This window comes from Solanum verrucosum, unplaced genomic scaffold, assembly GCF_900185275.1.
Source record: "Solanum verrucosum unplaced genomic scaffold, falcon-dt-bn FXZP01000137.1, whole genome shotgun sequence".
Taxonomy (NCBI): Eukaryota; Viridiplantae; Streptophyta; class Magnoliopsida; order Solanales; family Solanaceae; genus Solanum; species Solanum verrucosum.
Genome location: NW_026020405.1, coordinates 1,298,292 through 1,316,028, shown reverse-complemented (window position 1 = coordinate 1,316,028; position 17,737 = coordinate 1,298,292). Strand labels below are relative to the sequence as shown.

The following is a 17,737-nucleotide window of genomic DNA, read 5'->3' as shown; positions in this document are numbered from 1 at the left end:
TCTTACATGTGTTATTAAAGGCTTTGCACCATTAAGAGAATCCTATATATTATATATACACGGGAAAAAGGATAAATATACACTCGAACTATTGTTAATGGTATGCAGATACCCTCCGTCATACTTTAGCAAATTCTGCTGAACCTCCGAATTCTTATGGGCTTTTTGGCCCATTTTCTGCTAGCTTAGATCTGTATTCCAACTTCTTTCATAGTCTGTGACTGGATATTTAATGAATTGAGATTTTTTTCCTCACCCAGTGTCACTGGTATCTGCATCGAAGCTCGATTAAATTTAGATTCGCATCGAAAAATCCCATATGGAGGAATAAAATGCTTCCCAGCAAAGATGATTTCATACCTAGAGGAATTCGAACTCGAGACCTCTGATTAAGGATAAAAGAGTACTTTTTATTTGTTATCACTCCACCGCAACCCTTGTTGATAACTGCTAAATCTTATACTCCCTCTGTCTCAATTTATGTGACACATTTCATTTTTCGAGAGTCAAATAGTTTAAGTTTGACTGAGAATTTACTCATGCAATCTTTAATTTTTTTTAAAAAATGAAATTTATAAACTACTTAAAAAGTACTATAAGTCACAATAATTGATAATTCAAATATTTAAAAAGATATATGAAAAGTTTACTGTCAAAATAGACTTATTTGAATCTCAAATTTCGAAATGTGTTACATAAATTGAGACGAAGGGAGTATGTCAATAAGTGGTCATATATATATATATTGTGACAACAAAGAAACTATTCACATAGTTGCTAATACTATTTCATGAACACACAAGCATATGGATATTAACTTCTCATTTTGTAAGGAAAATGATACAACAAGGCATTATTCAGACACATCATGTGAAAACTACTGAACAACCAACAAAGCCATTCACAAAATGACTTCACTAAAGACCACCAATATATGTGGAGCTGACGTAAAAATACTTAGCGGCAATTGAGTTAATATTATTATATTCATAGTCGGTAAAAGTCTTTAGTGATATGTATATAAAGTATTAGTCAACATATGGTATTCCACATAGAGCACATTAGAGAAATTTGTTTATTCTTCAATATATAATTCTTTACTCAAAGCTTTTGATTTAATAGTATTGATATTATCTTACAAACCATATACAATATGACTCGATATACATTCGAGAAATTAGTATATTTTTCATGGCTCTTTGAGGAATTCTCTTGCAATTTTCCCATTAGCACCATCTGGATAGAATCCACCAGGTATATGTTCATCGCCGGTTGTGTACACGATCCTTAGAATCTCAGGTGGAGTTCTAGAGTACGCGAGGGAATAATAATTAGCAGATATTACGTTAGTTTCCGTTCGATTTTCAGCTCCGAGTTCACACGGAACTATAATGCCTTCATCTTTGATTCCACACATTCCCAATTGGTTTCTCAAATTTGAGATTCGAGCCGTGAAATCAGCCACAGTATATCCATAAGGATATACTACTACATTAGCTCTCTCATAAAGGTACATACGAATAATTGCATCTTGTTGAGCTTCCGTTCCCAATAGTCCTGCCACAAGCTGTGATTGAAAAAAGACAAAGAAAAAAAAGTCACCACATGTATTGACTAAATATGCGTACTTCGTCCGTCTCAATTTATGTGAATGTTGAAACTTTTGACTGGATAAGGAGGTAAGAGAAAAAAATTGTTATTTAGATCGACTTATAAAAGATTACACATAAATTGAGATTGATGAAATAATATTTTAGATTACATGATCAACCTTTCCTTGAATCGGTCACAGAGCTCTCAATTGAGTTATTTAAATTTTGAAATAGTTGGGGGTTTCAATTTAAAAAAACTGGTGCAAATTTATTTCTCTTGACTAGTTCAGGTTCAAGAAAGGGTGAACTATCTTTTTGAAAATTCAATACACATAAACTTAAAATCTTGATTTCGTCTCTGAATCTTGTGAACTTACACGTTTGGAGGCATAGCCTTTGAGGTTGGGATTCATACCAACATAGCCATTCATTCCAACATATGGTATAATATAACAAGATAGCATGTAATGCAAGCTATCCCTATAAGGATCAAATGGGGGCTCCAATTTGTATCCAAATGCTTCATCAAATATTTTTTCAAAATTTTCAGAGGTAAGATTCAGTAAAGGTCTAGTAATGCTGCCCATTATTGAGTCAATTGCCCTAAAATCAAACAAAACAAATTAGTATAAGAAAAATGTTAATAACACCCACACTATAAAAAAAATTAAAATTAAAATATATATTGCTTGATTAGGAGCACGGGAGTCAAACAAATTAATGTTTGACGTGAGTTCAAACATAATAACTTTAGTTTTTGTGAAATAAAATTTATTGTATATTGGTAGAAATTATGTAAAAATTACTATAAGTCAGAATAGTTAATTATTCAAAATATTTTTAAAAAGAGGTAATAGTCAAAACTTCCTTTTAACCTACCTTAATTATCACTCATTTTGTATTAAAATACATCTCACGATGTCGAGTTGGTCAAATATGTGTTCCCAATCTATAACAAGCGTGTGTAAGCCAAATCAACATCGAGATATATTTTAATACAAAGAAAGTGACAATTTAGATAGGTAAACGAAACAATGGATAGTTGATTTATGAAACTCGCAAAAATATGATAGTTTAAGTTTTTTTTTTAATCCATTGCTCTTGAAAAAATCATAGTAAAAGATAATATTCTCCTTTTCTAAAAAAACAAAAAAAAGGGGGATAGAAGAAGGAAAAATGAAGGGAATTAAATCCTCAACAACAAGGTGAAAATTCAGTTTACCAACTAAATAAATTACTATGATTGACTCATTCCATTCTAGAAATAATCACAGTAAATCCTTTGATAACCTGAATTCCTATTTCTCAATGATATTCCACGATCAAAACAATTGACTGAATCCCGTAAAACCATTTTGTAAAAGTTCATTGATATCTCCTTTTTATAAAGCAAATCAACTTCGATTCTTGAGTAATCCACATCAGTACTTTCGTTCTATTGGAACACAAGATTCCCCTTTTCCGTAGAAAATAAAATACTTTTTGAAAAATAACTAAAAACACATCAATTAAAATGGAATTAAGGAGTACCTTAGATGACCAATTTCTTCATTGGCAAATTCCTTGATAATATTGAGTGTGAATGGATCAAGATTTGCCTTTTGGCCACCAATCGGAGGGGGTCCTCCCTTGGTTAAACATGGTTCCGTTACATCAAGACCATATCCATAGGAAGACCATAGAAAATATTCTGCTTCCAAAAACTCCAAGTTTTGTGCAAAATGCACATAGTATCTGTCTTCTTTGTACACTGGGATTTCATCTATTGGGTATCCTAATTTACAAGTTGGATTGCAATGACACACAAAAACTAGTTGACTAAATAACATGGAAATGACAAAGGTTGAAATAAAAGCCATTTCTTTTAGTATTGATACTCCAATTTTGATTACACAGAGTATTTATAAATGCCTTTTTGCTATGGACAGAGTTACTTGATACATGTTGCTTGTGGAAGGTGATAGGTATTTCGAGAAATTAGTCAAGGCGTGCGAAAGCTGATCCGGACATTTTAAAAAAAAAAAACTTAATTGGAAAAATTCTACTACAAAGCTTATTAGTTTTGCAGGTCAAATTTGTTACGTAACAACCATATAGAATATTAACTGTTTCTGAATGAATTCATTAATTTCAATTGAAAAGATTGTATTTCACTAATTTTGTGCTCTCATTCTTGTACACTTTTCAAATTACAAGTTGGAAATTATTTTTCCTTTCCTTTTTTGGGTACATAAGGAAATTAATAAGACCAATATTATCCAAATACGAAAAGAAGCGTAGAAAACTCATTTACAAACCATTAACTTTTATTTTGATTTTATATATGTATTAGAAAATTCATTAAATATGTCTAAATATTTAATTAAGATGAGTTTAATTTTAATAGCAAATTTAGAACTCATAAACTTAAACGTTAAAGACTCTCATTCAGTCCTATTGTTTTTGACGCTCAAGTTTGGGTAAAAAGCTGTAATCACAACTTTTATTAGAAGGCCACTTGCTCCTTTTCTTCTACTCCGTATAGTATGATATCCCTTGTTCAAAACAAGCAGTTTAAATTATTTATTACTATCTAGGAAAAAAATGAGGGGGGGAAGGGGGTTCACAGGGAAGTCAGAATTTTTATTAACGAGTTACAAAATATGAAGAAATATTTTATATATGCATAAAAAAATAATTTTAATCATATATATATATAATGTAATTTTTTTTTTTAAAGAGACTCAAAAGATTCCGCTCGGCCCTACCTGACTCCTCACTAATATTTTGTAGTGTACTAACATGTGTCATGTCTTTAGACCAATTCGAAGCAATTACTCCTTTTTGGAGGAGTTTTTTTTCCCTCTCTTTTTGCAATATGTGTGTTCTGAATCACATTATAAAATATTTAAAATGATAAATTCATAAATGGTTAAAGAAATAGATTTAACACCTAATTTCATCTTGAAGATGAATAAAGACACCCTTTTTTTTCCATTAAGATGATGCATTTGTCCCATGGCCATTAGTAGAAGGAGGAAATGTTTGCAAAAATAAGGCTATGGTTGGAAGTTCAACTAACCCACCAAATCCCTTGAGTTTAACTATAGAAAATACTTTCATTTTAAGTTAATGAGTCGTACTATGAAAGTTTGGGAGAGGTTGGTGGAGATGAGAATGTCTATTTTTGAGAATCAGTTTGGTTTCATGTCTGGATGGTTAACTATGAAAGTCATTCTTATGAGGAGATTAGTCAAGCAGTATACGGAAAGGAAGAGGGATATGCATGTGATGTTCATTAACTTAAAAAAAAAGTTACCGACAAAGTTTCGAAAGAGGTTCTAGAGGCATGTTTGGAGACTAGAGATGCCATTAAGACAATTAAAGACATGTATGGTGGAGTTAAGACCTGGTGAGAGAGTCAGGTCACTTTTCATTTGTGATGGGCTTGTATTAGAGATAGGCTTTTTAACCCCTTTTTATTTGCTTTGACGATGGATGTATTGACGCGATATATTTAAAGAGAGATGCTTTGGAGCATGTTATTTATTGATGACACCGTTGTTTGAGATATAAATTTCATATATCATAGAGAAAAAACCTCAATCGTCAATGAAAGCTAATATTATGGGCCAAAAGTCCAAACAGAAGCTAAAATAGACTAAAAGCCCAAAAAAATCCACAGGAGTAGTAGAAGAAGAATTCGGTCAAGGCTTAAACTCAAGTTGATTTATTTGCTTTTGTTATTATCATTATTATGTTGTTTGCTAGGTCTTTTAGATTAAAAAAAAATTCTCTTAATTATTTCCTTTTCAAAAAAAATTGAGTGGCGACTTTTTCAAAGGTCAATTTATAAGAAATTAGTTTTGAAAAGATAATTAATTCTTTTCCTTTCAAAATTAAGGCTATAACAACGTGCTCTAAATGAGACTAAGGATAAAGTCTTGAAAATCGATCTCTTTCGTCTCGAAAAAAGGAAAAAAAAGCTACACCATCACATTGTAATCATTCAAATCGAAATAGAGCATATCGGGCATATGTACAGGATATCATCGGAATTAGGCCAATACATACTATATTTATTTATTATTCTTTACTTCAATCAATATATTTTAATTTCACGTATAAATTCAACTATACCTTTTCCGGATTGACAGTAAAGTTGGTTGTCCCTTTTATTCAAAGAAATACAGAACATATATTCCAAAAAGAAGGCAAACAACACATGAGAGGGTTTGGGTTTATAAGACCAATAATTATTTTAAAACTAAACTACATTTATCACCTGGTAAATGATAAACAAAATCTTTTTAAATCCTTAACTACACAAACTGATTATGAATAGTTAAATATAATTAGTAATGATGTCAGACTAATTTCCGTCTTATAAATTGCTTATGAGAATGACATGTTCCAAACTAATTAAATATCTAAAGGATATACTATGGAATATTTTTACTCATGCTAAAGTTAGATTATTGTATTTTAAAGTTATTTAGTATTATTCCCTTTGGTTCATTTCACGTGTTCTTTTTTATTAAAAATAGATGGTTTAAATTAATTGTCATTTTAGAAAATTATGATATAGTTAAATATATTTTTCTCATTTTGCCCTTGATTTATAATTATTCTTGAAAGTAATAAATTTTGATTAATACACAGAAAACCTAAGTGAAGTACACATAAATAAAGAGAATATTTATTTGAAAAAAGATTAACATTCTAATAATTAATATAAATAAAGATATAATGATTAATTGAAATGTTTAATTTCTTAAGGAACGTATAAAATAAAAATGTGATAAATAAAATGAATCGGATGGAACATTACATAAGCCAAGTCATGATTATTCTAAAGCTTCATCGTCACACAATTTCTTTCTTAAGGAAAGTGTCTTTTAGATATAAGAGAATAATTTTCGAAGTCAATGTTTTAATCAAGAAGCAAGTTGAAAATAAGCACTTTAACCTTCCTTTATTAAATCAATTAAGTTTAGTAATGGGTAATAAGTGAACAATGAACGCATATGGTTTATCCTAAAAAGAAGTTAACTTAAGTAGAAAAAAATAATCTAGAAGAATGTCAGTGTTGAAAATATAACTAAGTAAATATTAGTATTCATTTTTTTATTAACTTAAATTTTTAAATGAAATGGTCGAACACTTCAATATAATACCAAAGCAAACATAAATTCTGAAATTGTATCTCATCGCGACTTATAATAAAAAAAAAATCATATTGTATTATCATGATTCTTATATATTTTCTTATATAAGAAACAACAGTTTAGCTGCTTCACCTATATCTTTCATGGTCTTAATTTTATCTTCTTATGTATAGAGTAACTTGTTTTGGTGGTTGAGTCTTTTATTATTGGGTGGGAGGTCTTCCGTTCAAGTCTTGATCCACATCATTGATTATTTTATTGATTTAATTTTTTTTATATCATCTTGAATTATTTCTCAACTATAAGTGTTTTATTCACAATTTCAAAATTATGACATCGAATATTTTAATTTATTTTTTATAAATTATTTTACGTATATTATAATTGTTTGACTCTCAAAATTCAATCGTTATCACATATTGAACAAGATTATAATCAGTTACTTACCTCCTATTTATGCAAAGATAAAATCACACAAATTTGTTTCGACTAATGATAAATATAAATGTGAATACATATTACTTAACTATGGTTAATTGTCAATCCAAAATGTATATAGAAAATATAGATATATGATACATTCATTTATTAGAGGTAAACAATAATGGACTTGTATAACATTTTTAAGTGATTTCGATACGATTTATATTAATTTAGAGATAGATGTGTAAAAATTATACACTCAATGTATATTAAGCATTAGATTCATAATTTTAAGAGTATAGTAAATACAGTATTAAAATTTTGCAACTTAAAATTATGCTTTTAAATTTTAAATTCACGTCTAATATGAGATATCTTCTTCAAGCGGAGGGGGAAGAGGGGGAGGACCATTATTTTAGAAGGAAGATGTTTTTTTAGTGGATCCGGCTTGTTTCTGTATAGACCATAACGAGACTAGAAGTCAATAATTAAAGTAGATGTACATACAATTATAGGTGTCCATACAATTTGTTTTCGTTAGGAAACTTAAGTCTCATTTATTTTCATTTAATGGATGTTTGAATTTGATTAATACATTTGTTTTTATTAAGATTTAAACACTTAATTGATTTGTATAGATATTTTCTTCTTCTTCTTCTTTTTTTTTTTTAATAGAAATTGACATTTTATTCATTCTAGTTCAATACATTTTGATATGAGGAAACTTACGAAAAGTTACTTTACGATCCCTAGTCCATAAGTAAGATAGCAATCTATCTCAATTGAAGAGATGAGGTAAATGCACTAGGGGCTGAATACAAGAGTCCCTTGAGTTCGAGCCCTAGATATGAAAAAATCCTTGGTGGAAGTGTTTCCTCCCGAAGGGAGCCCTACACAACAAATTTGGAAAGTTGGGATCCAAACTAGATATAAACATCGAGTGAAAAATAAAAACAAAACAAAACAAGAGTCCCTAAACTATCTTAGTTTTATTAATTGAAAATAAAATTAAAAACATATTAATTGCAATTTATGAGGGAAAAAAAGAGTCATGAATGTGCGCTCTTTAACAATAATATGACCTAAAACGTTGACAAGAAAAAACAAACATAAAATACATAAAATACAAGAGTCCCTAAACTATCTTAGTTTTATTAATTGAAAATAAAATTAAAAACATATTAATTGCAATTTATGAGGAAAAAAAAGAGTCATGAATGTGCGCTCTTTAACAATAATATGACCTAAAACGTTGACAAGAAAAAACAAACATAAAATACAAGCCATCTCCTTTAAGAATCATCAACTTAGGATACTAGGCTTCCCAAGTCTCAAACATATATATAATATATATAGAGAGAATTAAGTTGCAAATATCTTAATAAAAACAAGCGTAACAGAGTGAAAATGTATTTGAAATTTATTTATATCACGAAATAATTTTTAAAATTTAAAAAAAATCATTTTATTCAAAAAAATAATTAAAACTTTTGATCAATCAAACATAAAAAACGTGTTCCTTCATATTAAAAGTACCCTTAGAGTAGTGAAAATTTCGACTATAGCCTTAATTAGATACTCTTTATGTGTGTGTCTCTACACATATAGTATCTTTTGGAGAAAGAAATATCAACACAAAAACTAAATAATATACACAAAAAGACATTAGAAGATTTCAATTTCCCTTTCTTCTATTATATATAAATAATAATACTAATAACGTGAGAAAAGAGACTCTGAGGTAGAAATCAATTGATTTTGTACCCTTTATAAATTTATTTTTAATTATATACTTTTAAAATAAATTTTATACATAATTTTTTATCGATAGAATCTTATATAGCATATAGCATATGCTTTCAATATCTTCAATATTGAAACTCAAAAGCACACAACCATACATAGGAAATGATCTATTATGATTAACAATTTAAATTGAAATAAAGAAATGGAAGTTGTAAATTTCCTATTTAGAGAAATAAAGATTTTTCTTATGTAAGAAAAAAAACCTTCTTATATAAAAAACATAAAATTAAAATCAAATTTATAAAGCATTACGGAATTAAATCTCCCCGTCACACAAAAATACAATTTTTCCATTAAATGCCAGATATTCAATTTCACATGCTTCAACATTATAATATAAGAAATGAAATCATACCCCACATAGAAAATAACATCTAATGAATGAAGGGCCCATATTTGTGGTTCTAAATAAGCATATGCTATTCACAGTTTCCAATTATTCCACATTTCCACTCTAAAAAAAATATCCCTCCTCAATTTTATAGTCGCAAATTCGAATTTAGTTGGAGTATACACTTTAATTCAAATATTTATATAAAATTATCGTTATTAGAGAACGTTTTATCTCTTAATGTGATACTTTACGGTGTGAATTCGACCTTTTCCACAGAATCGTCCTTGTCATGAAGCGTTTTACCCCTTTATTATGCTACTTTTTGGTGCAGATTCTAATTTAATTAGACTATAATGTGAATACCGGACATCACGTGAAAAACAATACCCCATCCCACAACACCCCCAGAAATAAAATAAAAAAAATCTCTCCCACCTCAAGTATATTATAGAACATCATTTAGACAACTCTTAGCATGTCCAGCTTTACTTCTTCTCTCTTTATACCCTCTGATTCATTACAACCATTTTTCTCTTGTTCCTTTTTCACCTCTAGTTTTGATAAAGTTTCTTGCTTTTCTACTTCAAGAACAAACCCCATCAGATTAATTTCCAAAAAGATCACTTTTTTACAGTGTGAAAAGAGTTTTAGAAGAAAACCCTTCAAGAAAAGAGCTTTAATTAGTAGTAAGATGACAATTACTGAGTACAGAGATGAAGAAGAGTATCCTCCTCTTTTACTTGAATCTGAGATGAAAGAGCCTAGGCGTATTGCTCTCTTTGTTGAGCCTTCTCCTTTTTCGTGAGTAAATACTTAAATTAGTTATATCCCAATTCTTGATTATGTTTTTGTGTGTGTAAGATTCACTAGTATAAGTTTTAATTACTACTCAAATAGGAAAGTTGTTGGCTTTAGATGCATTTGCTAGTAAACTTTGGTTTCTTGATTCTTTATGTTTGATATGTTTGACTTTAGTTATATGTGATCCACTAGATCCCTTTCTTTTGAAATGTTTATGAGCTCTATGACTATGAATTAGGGAAACTTTTGGATGTGGGGTGTTATGCTTATATTATTACTAGGCATAATACATAAACGGACACTCAAATTTGGTCAGACACCTCAATTCAGTCTCAACTGACAACTAAGTACTCCAACTCGTCCCATTGTGTCTCGTGGACACCTGATGTTGACGTGACACATAAATTTTTGAGATATCTTAGGTGATGATTTTGTAAGTTGGAGTGTTCAACTAATGAAGTTGAGATGAGTTGAGGTGTCTAGATGTGCAAACTAAAAGTTGGAGTTTTTACTTGTCAACTGAGGTCATGTTGTGAGTGTATGTTTATGTATGATGCCTTATTATTATTTCATTTCTCTGTTTTTATGTGGAAGTGTATTCATACCTGCTGACCATATGTTTCCTCAATGTAAGCATTAATTACAAGGAATATCCTTTTTTTTATTTGTTTGTAATTACATAGGTGTGTATTCATGTGTGCTACCAGATATTGCAGCTTAGGAGTTGATTACTAACCATCTGTTCCTCCTATGATGAGTAGCTTTGTTAGTTATCTTATGTGAGTTGCATTTTAGGGAAACACCACTACTCTGCTTTGCATTTTGCATTCAACTCTTCTTACTTTGTGATATTGTGTATCATATCGTATTGGCATTCCTGTGTTATTTTAACTAAGTTGATTGCCATACGTGTTGTCAAGTATCAATTTTACTATGCAATGTGGTGTTGATGGATCATAATGCAGTATTTTCTTTCTCATTTCTTCCTGTGAACAAATACTTCTTAGGTGCAATTCACTTTTCTAGTGCTCATTACTGCTTCACTACTTGAAGCTAATTGCTTTTCGCCACATTTTAGCTCTTCACTGTCCCTGCATGGTTCCTTAAGCTTACTCAACTTAGAGGGATCCTCATGAGATTTGCAAAATATCTATAGTCATACTCTGGAATGATTTTTTGTTCAAAATAGATAACATTCAACCTTGGATAGACTTAAGTGAATTCCACCTTCTAGTTCATAGTCCTTATAAGTGACACTTCTTTCACCCTTTAGTTTGTTTTTTTTCATTTAGGCGGGGTTGGGGTTGGGGAGGGATCCTTCTCCCACAGTTTCCACTGTCCTCTCTAGTAGTAGAATTTTACCTTTACATTGACATCTGCATATGCAAATATGCTTTAAGACAAGAAAGAGTTTCAGAAAATTAACTCTATTACTGAATTTTTCTAATTCTATGATCAAGATTTATGCATGATTATGTTTGTTCTTGAATTTTCTTATTATTGCTGATAACCTTCGTTTTCCTTTTGTGTGATACAGGTATGTTTCTGGATATAAGAACAGGTTCCAAAATTTTATAAAGTACCTCCGAGAAATGGGGGATGAGGTATTTTCTATGTCTGACAATGATGTTGTTAGTTTATGATGTCTGCTTGTGTTCTTTTGGTAGGGCCTGAATGACATGATAAAAGCGTAATGATCTACTTGTGTAATTGCCATGTTGATATTATTAAATCCAATGAATATTTTATGATGTTATATCAATAAAGAATTTAATATTCGTAGACTGTTTCTATTTTCTTTCACCCAAACCAATGTCAAGCAATTTTACAACAACATACCCAGTATAGTCCCACAAGTGTGGTCTGGGGTGGGGAGAGTAGAGTGTACACAAACCTTACCCCTACCTTGGCAGGTAGATTCCTAGTAATGTCAAGCAATTTTGATATGCTGTTTCTATACATATTGAAGCAAATGTTTATTTTAATAGTAATATAGCTTAGAGGTATCCATTGTCATAAATATACCCCTAGGCATAGTTCATGTAGTCTATTAAGTGGAGCAGTATTTATGGCATAAGCAAAGGTGATTCACTCCTGATGATCAACTGCTGAACAGATCTTTGTGTATTTGTGATGCAGGTTATGGTTGTGACAACACATGAAGGAGTACCCGAAGAATTTTATGGGGCAAAGTTGATAGGATCACGGAGGTTGCAACTGTTATCTTTACTAGTTTTCCCTTTCCTTGTTTAAATAATTAACTCATTCATTTTCCTCTGTTACCATCGAACAGTTGAGGTTGAGGACTCCCTGATTATGAAAAGATTGTCAATATATGGAGCTTTTCTTATCCCCTAAGAAAGCTTCTTCTTGATGTTTTTCCTTTCTTTGCAGTTTTCCCTGCCCCTGCTACGCGAAAGTACCTCTCTCACTTGCTCTCAGCCCTAGAATTATCTCAGAGGTAGCACAGTTCAAGCCTGATATCATACATGCATCATCTCCTGGTATAATGGTAAGTTTTCAGCTGCTCTTTTCCTTATTTCAGTTATATTCTTGTTGTTTTCCTTCAATTTCTGCAACTATATGTTGTTTCTTGTACCTCAATTATCGTATGTTGCTATCTGGTATTTTTGTTATTATTTGTTGTTTCTTGTACTTCCGTTACTTCTTTTTCCTTGAGTCGGTGATCTATTGGAAACAACCTCTCTACCTCTGAGGTTGGGGTAAGGTCTGTGTACACTCTACCGTCCCCAGACCCCACTTTTTGGTATTACACTATGTTGTTGTTGTTTGTAGCTTCCTTCCTGTCTTGGATAACTTTATTTTTCCTTGTTTTAGGTATTTGGTGCTCTTATCATTGCAAAACTTCTATCTGTGCCGATTGTAATGTCTTACCACACACATGTGCCAGTGTAAGTTCGCTCCTTCCTTCAGGTTCTTAGCTCAAATCCACGTAGGAAAATTTGATATCTTAAATACCATGAAACATAAGTTCTATCTGTCATTAATCTCCCTGATGGAGAATACTAAGCAATAAGTCTCTGAAGCTTCTTCAAGAACAATTTACACTATGTCATTGGAGGGCTTTACTTTGATCCTATTCACATTTCTTCTCTTTGGATAAGTACTCTGATCCTCATTCTTATTCTTTAGGTACATACCGAGATACACCTTTAGTTGGCTGGTTCAACCAATGTGGATGGTTATAAGTATGTCAGTTGAGAAATATCTTATCAATTAGCTGTTCTCTTACTTCTCCTCTTCTTGATACTAATTAAGATACATTTACTTCTCACCAGAGTTTCTACATAGAGCGGCTGATCTTACACTGGTGCCATCTGCTGCTATTGCAAAGGATCTGGAAGCTTATAAGGTAACATCAGGTAATAGGAAGAAACTTGAACTAGTCAATGGCTCTCCAATAATGATTTTGTTAATGATCGGATAAAGAAAAAGAAAATATCCATCTTCTCTGTTCTGTCAAAGCTATTGTTTTGCTGGATTCAGATGCTTTACCTATTAAAGCATACAAGTTGGTCACTCTTTTTCTTTCATTGTCAGCAAACAAAATACGTGTGTGGAACAAGGGTGTTGATTCAGTGAGCTTCCACCCCCAATATCGGTCTCATGAAATGCGAGTGAGACTAAGGTAGGATCTTTTATCTGAAAATTTGATCCAGTATGAAGCAATCATTAGTATGTGCCTGATTATTCTTTCTTCTTTTCTCCTGCTGTTATTCACAATAAGTGATGGAGAACCTGATAAACCATTGATAGTCCATGTTGGACGAATTGGGGTTGAGAAGAGTTTGGATTTCCTCAAAAGGTACAACTCTTCCTTCAATAGTATACAACAACGATTATTACACCTCAGTCTCAAACAATTGTCTATATGATTCCTCACTGTTCATGTTCACCATTTAAATTCATCTCAGGGCATCATTACAAAATAATCGTCCTTCATCAATATGGGGGAAATGTACTTGCAATTTTTGGGCAATATATTGTATCAAGCAAATTATGTGCTTGTCAAGTTAATATGTCGATAACTTGCACATGACATTTGCGAATGGTTTTGAAACAGGGTCATGGATAGACTTCCAGGTGCTCGGATAGCTTTTATTGGAGATGGGCCATACAGGTGAGTTACGATGATTGTTTGGCTTCTTTATTTCTGGAACATAAGCCGGAATGTTTTGTGTTCTTTGCAAAGAAAGTCACCAAATCTTGTTTCTTGTACCATAATCAATGTTCAGTCTACGAATTTGTGTGGATGACAGTTTTAGAGCATGCCAAGACGTGTTGGACCCTTCAGGGGTTATTTACCTGTTCTTAATAGTATCGCCAGAATGGTTACTTAGGTTGTGCGGTAAAAAATTCAAAGGAGACTTCCAATTTTTAGAAATGGCATGCTTACCGTAAAAATCGTACCTGAAACTTCCTGTGTCAAAAATCTGATAGTAATATTTTAAGTTTTTAACGTATAGGGGATTCCTCAATTTATAATGGTACAGCAACTAGTATATGTCACTTTTGGGTTAATTGGTTGGGATTTCTCAGTTTGTTAAGGATTACATGTGTTAATTAATTGGATGCGATAGATAACACGAGTAAGAAGTAGACTTCAGCACATTATTCAGTCACTTTGACTGGTCCTCTGTAGATACTTGATGTGCGATCATTATATAGGTGAAATTTCATTTTCTGGTATTTTCCTTGTCAAAAGTGAATAATCTACCTTCTTGGCAGGAATAGTAATTAAATATTGCTGAGACTCTTACAATGCGACGCCAGCAGCTTTTTCTGATAAGACTTGGCTGTTTGCTTGCAAGAATCTATTGTCAAATGTCCCCCCGGGCTCTGGTTTGACGGTAAAGGTAGCACAACTCTGAACTTGTGGTAGGTGCATGCCGCAAGTTTGAATTAAGTGTAGAAAGGGGGGGGGGGGGGGGTAACCAAGAATGTGTATACCTTGAAGATGTTGCTGTTTATGATATGAATTTCCTCAATGTTTTTAAAAAGTGTCCTAGAGAAAAATGCTTCATGGTTTCTCAACATTATAATGAGGCGCAATAGGTTTGATTTGCCTCACCAATGAGAATTTCTACCAATTCTTCTTTTGTTCATCAAAGCTCGTTACATAGAATAGCTGTAAAATTATCGTTCTGTTCATGCTTGTAGGGAGGAGTTGGAGAAAATGTTTCAGGGCATGCCTGCCGTGTTCACAGGTACATTACTAGGGGAGGAGCTTTCCCAAGCATATGCCAGTGGAGATGTTTTTCTTATGCCTTCAGAGTCAGAGACATTGGGGCTCGTCGTTTTGGAGGCCATGTCGTCAGGACTTCCTGTAGTGGCTGCCCGTGCCGGGGGAGTTCCAGACATCATCCCTGATGATCAGCAGGGCAAGATTGGATACCTGTTTACTCCTGGGGACCTAGACGACTGCATGAGCAAACTAGTGCCTCTTTTGCACGATACTGAATTGAGAGAAACCATGGGAAAAGCTGCACGCGTAGAAATGGAGAAATATGACTGGAAGGCTGCAACAAGAACAATTCGTAACGAACAGTACAGTGCAGCCATTTGGTTCTGGAGGAAGCAAAAAGCACAATTCCTGAGACCATTTCAATGGTTGTTTCAGTGTATATTCGCAGCTCCAGAAGTCGAGTATAGGTAATAGATCCTTTCCTCTGAAAGCATAGAGAGCTTGTTTTTTATGCTTTTTGTAAGGTGTATCCTTCATAGATTTGCATCAAGATGTGTTTGTAGAATATTGACCTGAAAATGTATTATGATATTTTGTTGTCAATTTGATTGTACAATGTAGACTTCAAAACTTAGTTTGTTGTGCTGTTATGTATTTAAATTGAACTCATGTACATGTAAGTATTTATTTGAATTTAGTGAGCTGCATATTCTACTCTCAAAATGAATCAAATCATGTACTGATTTATTTAATATAGTATTATATTTTTAATTTGTGATCATGTTAATAAGTTGTGTTCTTTTCGAGTTTGATTCATTGTTCAGAACAAAGTGATATTTGTCAATTTGTTGGTTTAATTTTATTCGTAATTGAAGTTAAAATATTTTAATAAAATTGGACAACAAAAAATAGAGTCTAGAAATACATTACTGTGTGGCACCATTTTTGCGTTTTGCTACTTTTAAAGTAAAAAAAAAAAAGAGTTGAAAATCTAAATAATCTATATGGGATTTTTGGTAGTTGATTTAAAGACGAGCTATAAGGTATTAAATATAAATAATATTATATTTGATAATTGGTTTAGAAAATAAATAATTTAAAATTAATATAATATTTAATTTATAATTTAAAAATCTGCATAATTAATGCATGTATCAATTTTGAGGAAATTTATATATTATTTGTATGCGGAATAGAAGGTGAAATAAGCAATATTTGAAACTAAACCATATATAACTAATTCCTATGAGAAAACTACGCAACATAGCAAAACATGTGCTAAATATATATGATATGCAACTATAATTTAAAAATATTACGATACGATTCACAGTTAATCTTTTAATTATATAGCAAATTTACCATTAATATGTTTAATTCGAAATATATGACATATATCACGTCACTTTCTATTCTCACGCTCTTATTTGATATTTCTCTTTCTCTCTCTATTATTCATTTTTTGTATTTTAGCCTTCATTTTGAATTTATACAAATATATTGAATTTATGTGTGTTTGTATTTTTCTTTTTTAAGTGTGATAGTATTTGAATTTTTGAAAGGTACATTTGTATTTGTATCATTAACAATGATTTGTATTTATATATATATATATATATATATATATATATATATATATATATATATATATATATATATATATATAAAAAAAAACGTATATGATATGTATTTATATGCATGTCGAGAGTGTCTTGACACCTATTTCAATATGTATTTTCGAAGATACATCACTACCTTCAACCTTATATTCTGTATAATTATATTTGTATATTGAAAGATAATGTTTATATTTATATCATTGACAAAAATATGTATCATAAAAGTTACCATTTATATTTGTATCTTTAAAATGTTATCAATTATATTTAAAAAGAAGTGATCATTGTAACCATTTAAGTTTTGCATTTGTATTTATCCTATATCAATCATCATATTTGAGAAAGATCAATTATCATATTTGAAAAGATACCAATTATCATATTTTGAAAAGATCAATTATCAATTAGTATCATATTTGTATTTTAGTTCATTTATCATAATTGAAAAGATCCTGAGAAGATTTGGATACTTTAAGGAGTGATTTAAACTCAATTATCATATTTGAAAAGATCCTGCTGTACAATTTGCTCAAATTATTTATTTTGTATTTATAATTGTTAGTTATATTCATCAAAGAATATAATTAATACACTACATAGTATACTCAAATTATAACGACATATTGTAAATATAGAACCGGTAGTTAAGGTGGCTTAATAACAGTCAAATGTTAGTTGTTTCTGAAAATTTCTCTATAAAATAATGTAGAGATTTCTTTATTACTATTATATGTTGTAATAATGTCAATATTCTGCCTATGGCAAGGCCCATGAGAGGCTGGGTAGCCCGAGTTAGAGTCATAATCAAT

General features: G+C 31.1%; 3 protein-coding genes across 4 annotated transcripts in view; 1 reads left to right on the top strand and 2 right to left on the bottom strand.

The window, feature by feature from the left end:
* LOC125840365 (high mobility group B protein 1-like) overlaps positions 1–17,737 on the bottom strand; it is a 285,818-nt gene that overhangs the window by 174,574 nt on the left and 93,507 nt on the right. The window lies entirely within an intron of this gene.
* On the bottom strand, positions 1,130–3,454 carry LOC125840357 (desiccation-related protein PCC13-62-like). The gene is made up of 3 exons (XM_049519322.1): positions 3,123–3,454; positions 1,970–2,195; positions 1,130–1,567 (listed from the first exon to the last, which is right to left on the bottom strand). Exons 1-3 carry the CDS (start codon positions 3,449–3,451, stop codon positions 1,190–1,192), a joined length of 933 nt encoding a protein of 310 aa, XP_049375279.1. The 5' UTR covers positions 3,452–3,454; the 3' UTR covers positions 1,130–1,189.
* Positions 9,740–16,054, top strand: LOC125840345 (sulfoquinovosyl transferase SQD2). Its single transcript, XM_049519306.1, has 11 exons — positions 9,740–10,103; positions 11,641–11,707; positions 12,243–12,313; positions 12,498–12,615; positions 12,942–13,015; positions 13,257–13,312; positions 13,403–13,486; positions 13,665–13,752; positions 13,852–13,929; positions 14,188–14,244; positions 15,285–16,054. Exons 1-11 carry the CDS (start codon positions 9,778–9,780, stop codon positions 15,778–15,780), a joined length of 1,515 nt encoding a protein of 504 aa, XP_049375263.1. The 5' UTR covers positions 9,740–9,777; the 3' UTR covers positions 15,781–16,054.

Coding starts and splice junctions, on each gene's coding strand:
- LOC125840357 (XM_049519322.1), bottom strand. CDS start 3,451: ATGGCTTTTATTTCAACCTTTGTCATTTCCATGTTATTTAGTCAACTA. Junction 2,196..3,122: donor GAAGAAATTGGTCATCTAAG/GTACTCCTTAAT, acceptor GTTTGATTTTAG/GGCAATTGACTCAATAATGG. Junction 1,568..1,969: donor AAGGCTATGCCTCCAAACGT/GTAAGTTCACAA, acceptor TTTCAATCACAG/CTTGTGGCAGGACTATTGGG.
- LOC125840345 (XM_049519306.1), top strand. CDS start 9,778: ATGTCCAGCTTTACTTCTTCTCTCTTTATACCCTCTGATTCATTACAA. Junction 13,930..14,187: donor AGTTTGGATTTCCTCAAAAG/GTACAACTCTTC, acceptor GTTTTGAAACAG/GGTCATGGATAGACTTCCAG. Junction 14,245..15,284: donor ATTGGAGATGGGCCATACAG/GTGAGTTACGAT, acceptor TCATGCTTGTAG/GGAGGAGTTGGAGAAAATGT.